Source organism: Dipodomys merriami, unplaced genomic scaffold, assembly GCF_024711535.1.
Source record: "Dipodomys merriami isolate MVZ:Mamm:240054 unplaced genomic scaffold, mDipMer1.0.p SCAF_1, whole genome shotgun sequence".
In the NCBI taxonomy this organism is placed as follows: domain Eukaryota; kingdom Metazoa; phylum Chordata; class Mammalia; order Rodentia; family Heteromyidae; genus Dipodomys; species Dipodomys merriami.
The window spans coordinates 38,082,672-38,100,795 of record NW_027202270.1 but is presented as its reverse complement, the minus strand read 5'-3'; the positions used below and the strand labels follow the sequence as shown (position 1 = coordinate 38,100,795).

Sequence of the window (18,124 nt, the reverse complement as noted above, 5' to 3'; positions counted from 1 at the left end):
TTTAAGAGAAAATCTTATAATTTCAATGTGTCACTGGGAACTTCAGAAATCTAGTGCCTCTTGCAATGATTGGGCTATAACTAAGGAAAACAAAACAAAACTCAAAAGTGTCAAAACTTTAATCAGAGAAGCTAAGAACATTAGAGATTTATTCAGTTATTGACTTGCAGAAGATTAGTATTTCAAAAACATGAAAGCTGTGAGAACCTTTGAGATAAAAACAGTGAGTGATTCTGCCTGTAGAAATGTTTTAACCAGGACAAAACAGCAGGCCATGGCAAACTCTGAAAAGGTCAATTATGAATAAATCCAAAAGTTGGTAAAAAAAAATCTATCAGAAAAGAAATTACAAGGGCAGATGAATCCACTGATTCTTCTTCAACACTGCCACTGCTCGAAGTCCAGTTTAAACAGCAAGTCCCAAACATCTTATCCATGATACATATGAATGCAGGAAACATATGATACATACGATATATACATATGGTACATATGATGTAGGGAAGACCACAAGATCATAATTCACGGACTTCTCTTCTGCAAATAATTTTAACAACTTTTTTCACAGAGAAGAGGTAATCACCAGGGTTTGGAAGGTAAAAGTGCCAGAACATAGTTGACAGAAAAAAGTACTAATCTATGCCCCTCAAAAACATCCTACAGAGGCCTTTTCTACCTACAAGTGATCTTGGAGATGAAATATTTAGGTCAAACGCTCAAAAAGAATGAAGAAATGAGCAGATAATTTGGGTATATGCACTGGTTAAAAAAAATAATACACAATGCTTGATAAGAAAAGTACTCACTATCTTGCCCATGTAATTGTAACTCCTTTGTACAGTATTTTCACAATTTAAAAAAAAAAAAACAAAAAAATCAATTTTGCAATTAAAATTAATGATTTTAAATATAAAAAAAAAATATACACTTAAGCTGGGTGTTGATGGTTCCTGCCTATAATCCTAGCTACTCAGGATGCTGAGATCTGAGGATCACCATTTGAAGCCAGCCTGTCTGGAAAGTCTATGAGACTCTTCTCTCCAATTAACCATCAAAGGCAGGAATGGAGCAGTGGCTCTAGATACAGCATTCAGAGTTCAAGCCCCAGAACCGGCACAACAAAATAAAACAAAACAAAACAAAACAAAAAACTAAACAAGCAAGAGAAAAAAAAAAGAGTAAAACCAAGTCTGAGTTCTAAGGCAATTCTAATTTCCAGTTTTAAATTATTTGAATTCCTTATGTTTTGGATGACCTTTTAAGTTATGAGACCTTACTCTGAAAGGTTAGATTGTGAGGCTAAAATTAAATAAGATAATTCACCTAGCAATAATAGAAAAGTACCTGAACCACATTAAACACTGAAACTAAAACCAAAATTACTTTGTTCCCACTACTCAGATACTTTTATCCCAATTACTCTAAATAAATGATCAAACATTAGGAATTATTCACCTTAGTAATCACTTACATTTTTAAATTATATTTTCTCCACAGAACCATAAAGCAGCTCCCAACTATTCATCAAATTCATTTAAAACTCCTGATCTACCTCTCACCATTACTGATATTCACCTCACTAAATGCTCTCTACCCCACACTACCATCAAATTATATTTTCTCATAGGAGTCTATCAACTCTTCATTGAATGTGCTTCATTTTTGAGTTATCACTAAGCCACAGTCCCTGCCAGGACTGGCTTTTCATTTTCATTCATTTAAACTAGATAACTTCTTTAATTATCTCAAATCTTGCTTCTCTAGAAATCTTTCTATGGACAACTGGGTGCCTAAGAGTAAGCCAGGCCCTTTCAGTCACTCAAATGTTTTATTTTCCCACTTCACAAGGTAATAGTTCCAAAGCTCTTCTAATAAACCTAAAACTTCTAACTAGGAGACTGCTACATGCCAGGGGTCATAGACCCAGTCTGTGACAAACATAGGAAATACATAACAGGCTAGGCCCCATTCTCAAGGACTTAATAACTTGGTTTATTAAATGTAATCTGAAAGCCTTTAAGGTCCCACAAAAAAACTTAACTACCGGGCTGGGAAAGTGGCTCAGTGGTAGAGTGCTTGCCTTACATGCATGAGGCCATGGGTTTGATTCCTCAGCACCACATAAGCAGAAAAAGCTGGAAGTGGCGCTGTGGCTCAAAGTGGTAGAGTGCTAGCCTTGAGCTGAAGAGCTGAGGGACAGCACCCAGGCCCAAAGTTCAGGCCCCAGGGCAAAACAAAAAAAAAAACTACATTTCTTCTGGGCTATAAATAATAAATAAAATCATCATGAATCCTGGTGTTTTTTGAAGGAAAGACAGGGATGGTACACAGGGATGACAAGGATGACAGCCACACCTATGAAGTTTTATTTTATCAGCTTTATCCAGCCCTTCTCCTCCCTACCTTGTGAGAACGGAGCCCAGGGGAGCACACACAGGCAGCAGCACAGCATGAACAGCTCAGGTAAGCCTGCTTATAGTACATCAACTTGCCCTATTATTTTCAACTATTTATAAACCTCTGAAGTGGGTTGTGATTTTCTATACTACATAAATTCAAACATACAAAATTTGAGTGGTATATAGGTTTTTCAGAACTAAGTCAATGCCAAGAAGTCTAGTCATATCTAACAAATGAGATGCATTTGCAATTTTCATCATGACCTCTTGTCATAAAAATAAAAGCCATTTCTTGAAAGACAAAGAATGAAAAATTACCTGCAGCATTAGGACTACTGTTTTCACCACATTCCACTGAGATTTTCTGCCGTCCACAATCACAGTAAATCCTCTAGCCTTACACTTTTCACTGAAATAAGACAAAGTTAAAATATATTAAAATAAGCTACAGATTTTAGTCCTTAGAATACATGGAATAAAATTCACTTCACTTGCTTTGTTTTACATTATCGATAAAACTCCTCATATGATCCTTTCTGAAGCAACTTATTTTCATCATTTCAGAAAATAATAATCCACAAACTAATATGAAAGGAAAGTACTCTAAAAGCATGGACAGTTAATGTCCTAAACTGTGATAAATTCAGGCTACACACAAATATCTCACATCTATAATCCAGCAGATAAAATAAGATAGATTTATAGGTCAGCCCATGGAAGAAGTTAGCAAGATTCCACCTCAAACAATAAAAAAGCTGGGTGTGGCAGTATACCTGTCTAATTACACAGGAAGCATAAATACAAGGATAGTAGTTCAGATCCAGACATAAACTTAAGTAAGAAGGGTTATAGCTCAAGTAGCTATGACCTAACAAGAGCAAGGCTCTGAATTCAAACCAGAATACCACCAATAAATAAATAAATAAATAAGGTGACGAATGCTCTGTTAGCTCAAACCTGTAATTCTATAATACTAGCTATTCACGAAGCTGAGATCTAAGGATCACAGTTTGAAGCAAACCCAGGCTGGGAAGTCCATGAGACTCTTATCTCCAATTAACGACTTAAAACTAGAAGTAGAGCTGTGACTCACATAAGAAAGCATGGGAAAGTGCTGGCTTGAGTAAAATAGCTCAGCAACAGCACACAGGCCTTGAGTTCAAGCACGCATGAGTACACGCACACATGTATGCACGCACACGCGCACTCTCTCTCTCTGTCTCTCTCTGTCTCTGTCTCTCTCTCTCTCTCTGTCTCTCTCTCTCTCTCTCTCTCTCTCTCTCTCTCTCACACACACACACACACACACACATGTCCCACTGGCATGTTAATTTCTCCATCTCCAAAATGGAATTAAAATGAAGCAGGTAACTAATTACTATCAACTGCCTTATATCTGCTTGTCTCTCCTTCCTGACAGAAATACAAAACTTGTGAAGTAATAATTTAAAATAATAAACTTATAAATCCATTGGAAATTCTTGTTGCTCTTTGGAGGAATTTAACGAGACAAGGTAGAGCTTAAAAAATGATCCAAAGCTTGATTCTACCATGACTGACCCATGTTGGCTCCCCTTTTCTCATTCTGTCACTTGACCTGTAAAATGTTATCTTGTGTGCTTGAAAATATTATTATATTATACATATTACCATATTATAATGGGTAATATATATTTAATTTAAATATTAAAATATTTACTAAATACTTTGTAGAAGTCTGTTATGGTAAAATACACAACTTTATATAGAAAAATTCCTGAACAGGGATGGAAAGTGGTTCAGTGTTAGAGTGCTTGCTTTGCATGCATGAGGCCCTGGGTTCCATTCCTCAGCACTACATAAGTAGAAAAGGCTGGAAGTGGCGCTGTAGCTCAGGTAGTAGAATGCTAGCCTTGAGCTGAAAAGCTGAGGGACAGCACCCAAGCCCAGAGTTTGGGCCCCACAACTGACCAAAAAGAAAAAAAGTCCTGAAGACAAAAACTATACAGCCATTATTATTTTACCTATGCACTTAAAGCAAGGATCTCAATAACTGACCTTACAATATCAGAAGCAACTACTTGCTCAGCAGGCTTGGTAATAAAAGCTGACTTTTCCAAAGTTGTCCCACTTATACATTATATGAAAGGTAAACAGAAGGTCTTTCCCAATAGCCCTCCTCTATAAACTCCAAGTAATCAAGAAATACATCACCTGTTCTGTGAGAAACAATAAGGACCACCAGGATGACAATGATATAAGCTAAATTTGAAGGAAAAGGCAGGTACAGAAGCTTCTAAAGTAAGCAGAGAATCATTCAAGAAGGAAAGCCAATTAAAGTATATACCCACACAATGCTCATGATAACATATTTTATGCTAATGACAAAGTAGAAACAATTCAGTACCTGTCAGCTGATAGACATAAAAGCAAAATGTAGTATTGCCACATAATGGAAAATTATTCAGCCATTAGAAATAAAGTACTGGTATATGCCATAGAATAAATAAAACTTGAAAATACAATACTAAGTGAAAGAAGCCAGACACAGAAAACCATATATTGTTATGATTCCACTTACAAAATAGAGAGTGAGTGCTAATGGGTTAAGAGATCCTTTTGGACTGATGAAGTTATTTAGAATTAGTGTGATGGCTCCTCAACCCTGTAAACACACCCAATGAATTGTATACTTTACCTAAAGGGTGAGTTTTATAATATGTGAATGAAATCTCAGTAAAAGAAATTTAAACGCTAATTTTCAATTTTCATTACAAAATAAAAGATAAAATATTATTGGAGTAGAGAGTAATGCAAACAGTGGTCACCTGTAGATAAGCAAGAGCACATAACCATTGTGGAGCAAAACAAATACGACACATAATGACTACCTATGGACTTGGATAAGGACATTCCTAGAGGTCCACAGTGACATCTAGGAAGACCACCATGCTCAGTGGGATACAAGCTGTAGCAAGACCAGCTTAGGAATAGGATAGTCTGTGGACTTTGCAGAACTGTAAACAATTCAGGGACTCTCCCAATATGTTGGATGTTTATAGGATGTGGAACTAAAATACAGATCTGTCCATGTGGGCCTCCCCACCAAAGGAAGTACCCCATTCCTATAACTCGCCACTTCTTTGTCACCAGCATCTATGTCTCTAAGACATAGGTTACACAACCATTTTGTTAAGTAAGTTTTACAAAAACAACACGTTTATATTTCAATGCATACCATAAATTAATTTGCACATTAAGAGTAAGAAAGTAATGAAGCTTGCAAGTAACATCTGTAGTGATCTTAAAGAAATTAGCACTGCATGTATCCGTTTCAGTATTTAAATAAACACGCTTAATCATAATTTTCTCACATTTTACTAAGATAGATAATGAAAATATACAAATTCAAAGATACTAATTTAAAATGGGAAGATCATGTGCTCTTTCAATTACTTGAAAATAGTATTTTATTGCTTGGTGGTAATGGTGTTTGAGCTTGGAGATTTGTACCCGCTACTCAGATGCTCTACCACTTGAGCCATGCCTCTAGTCCTTTCTTCTCTGGTTATTTTTGAGATAGAGTCTTACTTTCTGCCAAGGATAGCCTGGACTGAAATTTTCCTATTTATGCTTCTGGCCATAGCTGGGATGAGGTGTATACCACCATGCTGAACTTTATCTGTTGAGATGCAGTTTCATGGCCTTTTCTTTCCTGGGCTGATCTGGAACTTGAGCCACCAGTGTCTAGTGAAAATAGTATTTTTTAAACTTCATTTTTAATTCATATTTAATTCAGATATTATACATCATGCCTTATAAAGGGCATGTTGGCATTCCTAAAGTGCTAATAAAATTCAGTACTGCTAGCCTATTTATGACTGAGTCTTTAGAGAAGGAAGGAACTATCTAGAACTTTGCCTCCTTATTTTTTTGTCAGTTGTGGGGCTTGAACTCTGGGCATGGGCAATGTCCCTGAGCTATTCGTTCAAGACAAGTGCTCTACACTTAAGCTACAGTGCCACTTCCGGTTAACAGGAGATAAGAGTCTCACTGACTTTTCTGCCCAGGCTGGCTTTGAATCATGATCCTCAGATCTCAACCTCCTGAGTAGCTAGGATTGCAGGGGTGAGCCACCAGTGCCCAGCTTGCCTCCATATTCTTAATCACCATTAGAATCTTTCAAGGAGGATATGGCTGAGTTCTATCACTCTATAAAAGAAAAGAAGCCTCAAAGCACACTTCTGATCTAGAAAGTGATTAGTGAGAGATTTCTGGAATCAGAATTCTGAAGCTTTTCACTAATTTTTATTATTATTAAGGGCTTCTTGTCTTTCACTCAGAGTTCTGCTTATATTATAGAATGACACTAGCTTTATTCTTCATCTATTTTAATGAGTTGTTTGTAATTCATCTTCATTAGGTAACACATTTCCAGAAAGCAAGACTACTATCTTATTAATATCTTGGAAGCTTCGATCACAATGCTTTAAATTTAGGGGACCTTTAAAAATATAAGCCTTGACTTATCACATGCTCTTGTCAAGCTACCTTGATCACCCATATCAGGTCACTTTTCAGTGAGAACACAATGGCTTTCCTTCCTATTTAAAACTGAAGCCCATATTATGGTCAACATGGTCCTTTCTTACTGATGGTAGCCTCTCTTTATCACCACTCTCTCAGATCTCTGTTCCTCTCTCAGACTGCTCCAGCCTGGTTGCTGTTTTCACAACATGCTAAACCTGCTCATGCCTCAGGACCTTTGCAATCAAGAGTCTCAGTTTTAAATGTTCTTTCATCAGATATCCTAGAGCCAGCTACTCACTTCACTCATCTCCGGTAAAAGGATATCATTTTATGAACTAATACCACATACTGCCTTACTCTGTACTATCCCTGTTTCTCCTGACTCTGTGCTTTGCTTTCACAGCACTCAGTAAGATCTAATACCATGAGTCCACAGCTGTGACACTTATTTGTTCTGTGCTATGTTCCCAACTTCCTCAGTATCTACGATAATGAGGAGCTTCTTGCAGGCTCCCCCACATTTACTCTGACTGAAGGTTTATGACTTCAATGTAAATATGATCTTCCACAAGTCATCAAACATTTTCCTTCTTCTGATTCTTCTATAACAAGCTTTTCTGAAGTTTGAGAAAACAATTTAAAATGAAAACTACAATTTTTTAAAAGTGAATGCTTGAGGAAACCTGGAAGGTAGCTTAACAGATACTGAATCAAGAATAATCAGAGTAAGAAACTGTAGTCATTTCCATTAAAAAGAAAAGACAAGTGGTTAGATAATTGCTTTGGTACTTTCTAACCCAAATATTCCATGATTCTCCAATTGGATGACCATACTATACTATATTATATTCATTAAAATTTAATGTCTTATGTCAAATACAAGTTGTGATAAATCCAAGTTTAATGTGAATTTCCCAGAAGTTATCAATAGCTACAACATTGTGATCATAAAATTAGGTGGTTCTATCACAATGCTTTGAAATCTAGGCTTGGAGGCAGACTGCTACATTCAGACTATAAGTCTAGCCTTGACATACTACATGTTCCTGGTCAAGTTATCTTGACCATCCTTTTCAATGCCTCAGTTCCCTCTTATGTAAGACAGGGATGTAACCTCATTTACATAAATTAAATAAGTAAACTTTGCCTATGTTTTTCTTAAATACAGAATATTCTTTTTGTATCTACCTCCAATAATCATACATTGAGAAATGACAACTGACTTTTAAATATGGATACACACAGCACAGGATTCTAAAAAGTACAATTTTTAAGACACACTCTGAGCTTAGAATCTTTCAAGAAGATGAAAGGGTGATGACAAAAGTACTTTAGTTAGTGTCACAGGCATTATCTTATTTAATATTACTAGTAAAAAATGAACATTTGAAATCAGAAAAATTAAATACACATAAAAGTCCAAGAATTGTTGCAAAGGTAAAGATTTGTTTCTGTCTGTGAAGTGTAGGCTCAAGCAAATAGAGTGATTTTAAGTTTTGTCTTCATTTGAAAACTAAAAGTTAACAATGCAAAGACTTATGAATTAAAATATAAATATATTTTCTTTGTTTTTGTTTTTTGGGTTTTCTATGTCCGTATTGAGGCTTGAAATTAGGGGATCATGTTTGTACTAGACATTTTTTTATCACAGCTGGCACTCTACATTTGAGCCACACTTCTACTGCTGACATTTTGCTGATTAGATGGAATAAGAGTCTTTCTGTTGCAAACTGCAATTCTCATATCTCAGCCTCCAACAGTTAGGATTTATGTGTGAACCACAAGCATCTAAAAATTTTTACATTAAAAAGAAATTTGAAAACTTCTAATAGTATACACTGAATACATGTATTGATATCACTTGAGTGATATAGTAACCTGAATAAAAGATGATTTCTGCTAGAATAACTTCTCTATTTTTTCTAAAGTTTCATGATATAGAAAAACTTAACTGTTACCTTTCTAAAAAGATGACAGTACAAACCTTTTGAAAATATGTGTATCATTGGGTACACCAAGAGTACAAAATTGAGTATTATTTTCTGTTGATAAAAGTACTGGTGAGGATTTTAAATTATTTTAACTTGTTGCTAATAAAAAAAAAAGATAAGTTACACATTAGGACACATTGCTAAGAACACTGTGATTTAAAGACACCTGTAGAATCACCTTGGAATGCTGAGGAGGTAGTCCAAAGTGACACTCAGCTCATCCATATTTGTTTGTTCCAGGCATAATGGAATGGTTAGGATGAGGCCACTTCGTCTGTCTTTTCCTCCTACAAAAAAAGATACTTTTTTAAAAGTTATCTTTAATATACAGTACATAGAAAGCTGTATGTGCAATAAATATCTTGGAACACTGTTAGTAAAATAATTACACATCTAAGGCATAATTTGAAAATTATCAAATACGTATGTAGTTTATAAAGGTTTACAGAGATTTAACAAAGTCATAAAAACTTAGAAAAGAAAAACTTCACCCTCAAAATCTTCATCTGAACACAACAGTTACCATTTTGTTTTTCATCCAATCTGATTCTTAGTATAATCACTTCATCAAATGCCTACTACATACCTAGCATAATAAGCATTTGAAAGTAAAATAAATTTCTGTCTACAAAGAAAAGGTTTAAGTCATGAGAAGCAATAATATTATGAATAACAATATTATAAAATAGGACCATTTACTTGCTAAGCTACATCATGAAGTACATTAAAATATTACTGACATTTATTTGGAATATACAGAAAATGAAAAAATGATGGAATCACAGGTACACACCACCATGTCCAGTTTCCCTCCAGGGAGAGAAAGTCTCTAGAATTTTTTTCTGCCCAGGTTAGCCTACAACTACAACCCTTCCCATTTTCATCCTCCCACATAGCTGGGGATGACAGACATATAACACTGTACTATACACTTAACCTATACTATAGGTTAAGAAGGGGTCTTTAAAACTTTTCTGTCCAGGCTTGCCTTGAAATGTGATCCTCCATTCTCATCCTCCTAAGTAGCTGTGGATTACAGGCATGAGCTGCAGGCACTTGGCAAGATTCTACTTTAAAATTTAAAAAAAAAATGGTTTACACAAGTGCTTTTCAAACTAGTCACTGAGTAATGTTTGTTTAAAACTTTTCTCCATTACCAAAAAGTTAAGGAATTATATCTATAATTATCAAATATCAAGAAAGAAAGCCACAAGAGGTGAACTAAGAGAACTTTCATTTGCTCTTCAAAACTGCTAAGCTTTATCCAACTATACAAGCAAATCCTCACCTAAACTGTTGTACTATGATCCACTGGAAAGCTTTTTTGAAAGAACAAGTTTAACACTTATGACTACTTTAAACTCCACATCCTCAGCTTTCACTAAGGGATAAAAATCATCACTATAATACCATCGGGGTAAAAGCAAAAGAGAGCTAGAAGCCAAGAGGAAAAAGTCTTTCAAGATAAGTTACGGTGATTGATGTTGCACAAAGACAAGTATCAGGGGATTCAAGAATGTTACTGATAAAAAGAGAACAATGTCATCATGATTGAAAATAAACAGTCATTTTGATATCTGCTAAAGAAGACAAATTAAAACCATCTTCCTAGAAGGACATTCTGACAAGCCCAAATACAAATTTATATGCACAGTTTTACTTCCATTGACAAGAATTTATATTGATGAACTTGTATAAAATAGGCTACAAATATGAGTGTTTATAAGAGTATTCATTTCAGAAAAGAATAGAAAATAAAATAGAAGAAACTCTAGGGCTCCTTGGCATGGGCTGAAATTTTCTTAATAAAGACCAAGAAACACAATAAATCAAAGAAAGGTTAGACAAATGGGATTGCATGAAATTGCAGAGTTTCGGTATGACAAAGGACATAGCTAGCAAGATCAATAGAAAGCCCACAGATTGGGAGAAGATCTTCACTAGCCAGACAATGGACAAGGGTTTCATATCCAAAATATACTTAGAACTCAAAAAACTAAATCCCCAAACAACAAATCCTCAAAGAAACAACTGCCCAATAAATAAGTGGGCTAAAGACTTAAAGAGAAACTTCTCTGAAGAGTAAATAAGAATGGCCAATAGACACATGAAGAAATGCTCAACTTCTCTAGCCATAAAAGAAATGCAAATCAAAACAACATTGAGATTCCACCTCACCCCAATTACAATGGCTATAATCAAGAACTCTAATAACAACAGATGCTGGAGGGGATGTGGACAGAAGGCTACATTGGCACTGTTGGCGGGAGTGTAAAATTGTTCAACCACTCTGGAAGGCAGTATGGAGGTTCCTCAAAAGACTACACCTATGACCAGCAATCCCACTTTTGGGCATTTACCCAAATGATCACAAACAAGGCCATATTAAAGCTACCAGTACAACTATGTTTATTGCAGCATTATTTACCATAGCTAAGATATGGAGCCAACCCAGATGCCTCTCAGTAGATGAATGGATCAAGAAAATGTGATATATATATATATGTAAATTCCATTATATATATATTATATATATATAATATATATATATAATGGAATTCTATGTCTCCATCAGAAAGAGTGGCATCGCCCCATTTGTCAGGAAATGGAAAGACGTGGAAAAAATTATATTAAGTGAAGTAAGCCACACCCAAAGAAATATAGGTCCCATGGTTTCCCTTATTTGCAATAACTAGTATATATCTGTGAAAGGCAGAAAACGTCAAAAGCTATTTACATATGACCAGATAAGATAATGTTAAACAAAATGAACCCTAAGATAGGGACACAAGTGGGTTTTTTTTCTTGCTATTGTTTCTAACATACTTACAATATACCATGTGATTTTTGTGTTGCTTTGTATGTTTTTCCCCCCTGGTATAACCCCTGCTTTCACTGTATTTGGTGTAGGTGCCCTGCATCTTATATACCTTTTTATAATTTGGGGAAGGGAAGGGAAATAACAAAATGCTGAAATAAGGATACAGCTTGACCCATTGTAACAATGAGATGTAGAAGACACTATGTTGAAAATGAACTTTACAACTTCAGGAGGCAGGGGAAGGAGGAGTTGGGGAGGTAGGGTGAGAAGGATGGTAGGGAAAAAACAAAGGAGGAGGTAACAATGCTGGATAGGAAATGTACTCATTACCTTACATAACTGTAACCCCTCTGTACAGTATTTTTACAACAGAAAACATATATAAAAAATAAATAAAATGAAAAAAGAATAGAAAATATAAATGCCAATCTGTAAGGAGAAAGGTAAAGAAAATACAAATAAAATACATAATAATACTAAGGCAATTCAATTTCTTATTTCTTGTACATGAAACAACAATGTCAGTTTATAATATAATATTTTGAGGAGAAAAAAATTAGTATTATCAAGACAATTAGTATTATCAAACAATTATAACAAAGAGACCTAAACAGAATTACAAAGGAAAAGGTAATAAAATCCAAACAACCCTAAGTTGGCAGGGCCATAATGTCAATTATGATGTATAGATTTACTCAATTTCAGCCTGAATTTCATGAAATTTGCTACTCCAGTGTCCCATACCACTGCATTAAACCAGTAGAATGTCTCACAGCTTCTCCGTGCCTAAGCTAATACATACTTGATGTTAAGAAGTAAAAATAAGGTCAGATACATGCAGCCAACTTCCAACAGTGAAGAATAACTGATACGTCACAATCCTCCTGTGTACTTAGGCTTTCTCCTAAGAACATGGAAGTCAGGGGCTAATTATGACTAATTACTGATTCAAACAACAATTACTTAGATGCCTGCTAGTCAATTATTAATTATTACCTTCTACTTAAGATGAGAGAAATATAACATCTACCTTGTAGAGGTCATTTTAATCAAATTACAGGATAGAATTTAAATGGTCAGGCAGAACCAGAAATAATAGCTCACTGTTGTCCCATTCTATTAAAGGAAATGCCTTTGAAAAACATCACAGAAAAAAATAATGCATGTCTGTCAAATTTATCAGAGTTTAAATAAGTTTATATCCTAAACATATCAAACAGTTTGCATTTCAGAAACATACCTGAAAGGAAGGCTAGTTTTTTCTTCAATATGGGCAATATTACTGAGGCCTCCATTTCACTTCACTTCTTTACTTCTGAAAACACAGAAAGGTAAATGTCAACTACAAGATAACAATTATTGTCTGAAAAAGTGTTTTCATGATGGTTTGTGCCAGGGTTTTTCAATTTGAGAACTACTGGTATTTTGAGCCAGATAAATGATTTTTGTAGGAACTTGCCTTGTACATTGTGAATCAGTTAGCAGGAACCCTAGTCTCCACCTATTAAATATCATTAGAGGAATAGAATTCGTGTGTGTGTGTGTGTGTGTGTGTGTGTATGTGTGTGTGTGTGTGTGAATAGAATTCGTGTGTGTGTGTGTGTGTGTGTGTGTGTGTGTGTGTGTGTGGTGTGTACCACATTTTCTTGATCCATTCATCTACTGAAGGGCAGGCATCTGGGTTGGTTCCATATCTTAGCTATGGTAAATAATGCTGTGATGAACATAGTTGTGCTGGTAGCTTTAGTATAGACTTATTTGTGATTGTTTGGGTAAATGCTCAAAAATGGGATTGCTGGGTCATAAGGGAGCTCTCTGTGGAACCTCCCTTGCCTCTCCCTTGATCAGTCCTGACAGCCAAAATGGTTCCAGACAACACCAGATGATATCTAGTAGGCAAAAATCACAGCTGGTTAAGAATCACTGGCTTAATTATTTCTCAGAGTAATACTTGTGGGCAACAATACTGTCTAGTACACAGCAGTGCCTCAATGTATTATTTGTGGAAAAGTCTACTGAGTCAATTAATATCCCATTGCTTTCCTTACTAATTACATAGCTTCATCCCAAATACTTGATTCCTTCTGTTCTGCTATTGCAAGCATGTTTTGAATTCTCATATTTTTGCTCCCCATACCACATAATAACACATTTGACCTTTGTGTTATTTTAAGGTACTTCCTATTATACTGTTTCCATTTTGTTCCCACTCTTAGCTACCTCCATATCTCATATGCTACAATTTTTAATTCTCCAGGGGAAAATATCTCATTGGTTCAATTCATCTTTTTGTTCCATGCCAGAAGGAATTATTCTTGGTTTTGCTTTCCATGGTCCACTGTTCAGAGCCAGGGTATATAGATAAACACAAAAAGTACATACATATGTAGCAAGTTCAAAAGGCAAGGCAGTTTCCCTTAAACAGAGGCTCCAACATGGTAGATATATAAAGCCTGGGCCATCCCTATATATTACTAAATCAGGTTCTGAGGGCAGCAGAACCTTTAAAACAAAATAAGCTAATCAAAAGCTCAATTATATTATCCTCTTACACTTAGCTTCATGTCTGAGATTATGCTCTATCACATTTTATACCTTCCTCTAAAGCATGTCACACTGCCATGACATAGGACAGTTCTTTAGAGTGTACTAGTCAATGTATGCTCTCTGGAAACAATTTCCAAGTGGAGTGGAAGTTATGACTCTTTATATGACTTATTCAGCAAACACCTGTTATGGACCCATCCCATTTCAAGCACTGTGTTATCAGCTGGAGTTGAGCACCCAAGTCACAGCCCTGCCTTGCAAAAAAAATGTTGTCTTGAAAACAGAAATCTTAATTTTTTTTTTTTTTTTTTTGTCGGTCGTGGGGCTTGAACTCTGGGCCTGGGCGCTGTCCCTCAGCTCTTCAGCTCAAGGCGAGCGCTCTACCACTTGAGCCACAGAGCCACTTCCGGTTTTCTGGTGGTTTATTGGAGATAGGAGTCTCATGGTCTTTCTTGCCCGGGCTGGCTTTGAACCACGATCCTCAGATCTCAGCCTCCTGAGTAGCTAGGATTACAGGCGTGAGCCACCAGCGCCCGGCTAGAAATCTTAATTTTTAAACTGACTGTATGTTATTTTACAGCTTTGTGTGTCCAATTAAAATAATCACTGTTTGCACCTGTGTATGAAACAAACTTTTTTCTTCAAGTTTAATTTCTTAAGTATTTGTTTGAATATTGTTCATTCATTTTTGTTATAAATCAGACTAGCTAAATGGTACTAGGAATACAAGAGGAATGCTTCCAATTTTATATCTTTTATCTAAAACTGGTGTGTCAGGTCTCTACATCAATATTTTGACTCTATGAGCTATCCAACAAGCAAGAACCCAGAAAGCTTAGATTCCTGTCTTGGTTCCATTCTCCTTCGGCCAGTTTATAGGAAATCTGATTTAAAGTTGGAAAATGATGATAGGAAATGGTAAAAATAATGGTTATGATAATTAGCATTTATCAAGTGGTTACCAGAACCATTCCCTATCATAAATGATATTTTTGGGTTAACATACTTAAGTCTTCCCAGTGTTTCTGAGGAAAATACAACTATTACCTCTATTTAACAGAAGAATCAGAGAAGTTAAACACTGTCTCAAAAATCACAGAGCTTATTAGGTGAGAAAAAAGCTTCACAAACAGGCAATGTTGTTCCATAAAGGCAATTTCACATCACACTATCAGCTTACCAATAAAACAGCTCTGAAAATATCTGATGATAACAAGCTATTTAAATATAGAGCTCTAAACTAAAAAGGGATGTGTGTGTGTGTGTGTGTGTGTGTGTGTGTGTGTGTGTGCGCGCGCGCGTGCACACGCGCTGATCCTGGGACTTGAACTCAGGGCCTAGGCACTGTCCCTGAGCTTTTTTGCTGTAGGCTAGTGGTTTATCATTTGAGCCACAGCTCTACTTCTCATGAACTTTCCTGCTCAAGCTGGCTTCAAACAGTGATATTTATACCTCAGCCTTCTGAGTTCACACCTGTAATTCTAGCTATGCAGGAGACTGAGATCTGAGACTACACAAACTTCTAGGAATCTCCTGATGGAAATATACTTTATTATCCTATTAGAACCTGGGCTGATAAAGTGACTTTTCGGGGAATATCCAGACAAGCCCAAGATGAAGTATGTTATAAGAACAACAAACTTTAGTTAGAAGCTTAGAATTTTCAGCCCTACTCTCCCAAATTCTGAGGAGGTGAGAGAGGCTGGAGACTGAGTCAATCACCTGTGGCCAGTGATTTAACCACTCATGCCTACATAATACAACTTGAGATCTTTCTTTTTTTTTTTTAATTTTAAAATAAGTTTTTTTATTGTGAAAATACCGTAGAGAGGGGTTACAATTACATGAACAAGGTAATGAGTACATTTCTTATCAAGCATTGTTGCCTCCTCCTTTGTTTTTCCCCTATCACCCCTGCCCTTCCATCTCCACGACTACATCCCCAACACCACTGCCAAAGTTGTAAAGTTCGTTTTTTGACATAGCATATTGTACATCTTATTGTTGCAATGGGTCCACCTGTATCCCTATTTAAACAATTTGTTTTTCCCTTTCCCTCCACAAATTATACCAACATCCAACATCAAATACACTGAAAATAGGGATTATACCATGGGGAGGGACATACAAAGCAACAAAAATATCACCTTATAAATACATTAGAAACAATAGCAAGAAAGAAAAAGAAAACACTTGTGTCCTTAACTTGGGTTCATTTTGCCTGATATCATCTTTTCTGATCTTTTCTGCGTGTCTCATATACTAGTTACTGCAAATAAGGGAAACCATGGGACCTATGTTTCATTGGGCCTGGCTTATTTCACTTAATATCATTTTCTCCAAGTCTTTCCTTTTCGTAACAAATAGGGCAAGGTCATTCTTTCTGATAGAAGCATGGAATTGCATTGTGTATATATATACCACATTTTCTTGATCCATTCATCTACTGAGGGGCATTTGGGTTGGTTCCATATCTTAGCTATGGTAAACAATGCTGTGATAAACATAGTTGTGCTGGTAGCTTTAGTATGGTCTTGTTTGTGATCATTTGGGTAAATGCCCAAAAGTGGGATTGCTGGGTCATAGGGGAGCTCTGCAGCATTATTTACCATAGCTAAGATATGGAACCAACCCAGAAGCCCCTCAGTAGATGAATGGATCAAGAAAATGTGGTATATATACACAATGGAATTCTATGCCTCCATCAGAAAGAATGACATTTCCCCATTTGTTAGGAAATGGAAAGGCTTGGAAAAAATTATATTAAGTGAAGTAAGCCAGGCCCAAAGAAACATAGGTCCCATGGTTTCCCTTATTTGCAATATCTAGTATAGGTCTGAGTCAAGCGGAAAAGGTCAGATAATGTGATGTTAGGAAAACGAACTCTTAAATATGTATTTTAATGTTTTCGTTTCTTTCATGCATGTGTTTCTAACGCATTTATAAGATTATTTCTTTGTTGCTTTGTATGTCCCTCCCCCACAGTGTAACACCCGCTTTCACTTTATTTGATGTCAGTATAACATGTGGAGGAGATGGGGACAAACAAGTCGTTTAAGGATTCAGGTGGACCTGTTGCAACAAGGAGAATTACAAAATGTCATGTCAAAGCAAGCTTTACAATGTCGGTGTGGGGGGGGGGTATGATTGGGTGGGGGGGAGGGGGGAGGCTGGGAAGGGAGGTGAAGGGTAAACAAAGGAGGAGGCTGCAATGCTTGGTAAGAAATGTATGCATTATCCTGCCCATGTAATTGTAACCCCTCTGTACAGTATGCTCTCAAATAAAATAAAATAAAATTTAAATTAAAAAAAAAAACTTGAGATCTTTCAAGCAGCAAATACATGAAGGTCCTAGAAAGGTGGCACATTTAGAGGGTGCTGTAGGCTCCATGATTCCCTTCAATACCTTGCTCTACGTATCGTTCTTATCTAATGAATTATCAACCCCAAGGAAGGTGTCAGTCTTGAGAACCCCAATTTGTAGCCAATTTTGACAGAAATGAATTGATTTTGGGGCTCAACACATACTATTGACACCCAAAGTGAGGTCAGTTGTGTGAGATAGATCCCCTTTAGTGTAAGCATCAGCTCTGGTACTCAGTGCCAGAACCAAACTGAACTAGACTGAATTAGACTGAAGTGAATGAAGTAAATTGAGTTAAAGTGACTTGAATTGAAAGACATTCCATAGGTGTCTGACAAGCTGCAAAATTGGACAGTATGAAGCAAACCCACACACAAGTACACTAAGAAGTATCTCAGTTCAAAACAATAATGTTTATATACAGATAAAATTATATCCTGTTTTGGTTCATGTTAAGGCACTAGCAGTCCACCAATATATTTACATCATCAAT

General features: G+C 36.1%; 1 protein-coding gene across 4 annotated transcripts in view; it reads right to left on the bottom strand.

Moving 5' to 3' along the window:
• Window positions 1-18,124, bottom strand: part of Sestd1 (SEC14 and spectrin domain containing 1) — a 101,400-nt gene that overhangs the window by 47,376 nt on the left and 35,900 nt on the right. For all 4 annotated transcript variants that reach the window (XM_070019949.1, XM_070019967.1, XM_070019959.1 and 1 more), the window contains 3 exons: window positions 12,961-13,035; window positions 9,078-9,186; window positions 2,718-2,808 (listed from right to left, as the gene is read on the bottom strand). In XM_070019949.1, coding sequence (XP_069876050.1) covers window positions 2,718-2,808; window positions 9,078-9,186; window positions 12,961-13,015 — 255 coding nt within the window. In that variant the 5' untranslated portion in view covers window positions 13,016-13,035. The remainder of the gene's footprint in view (window positions 1-2,717; window positions 2,809-9,077; window positions 9,187-12,960; window positions 13,036-18,124) is intronic.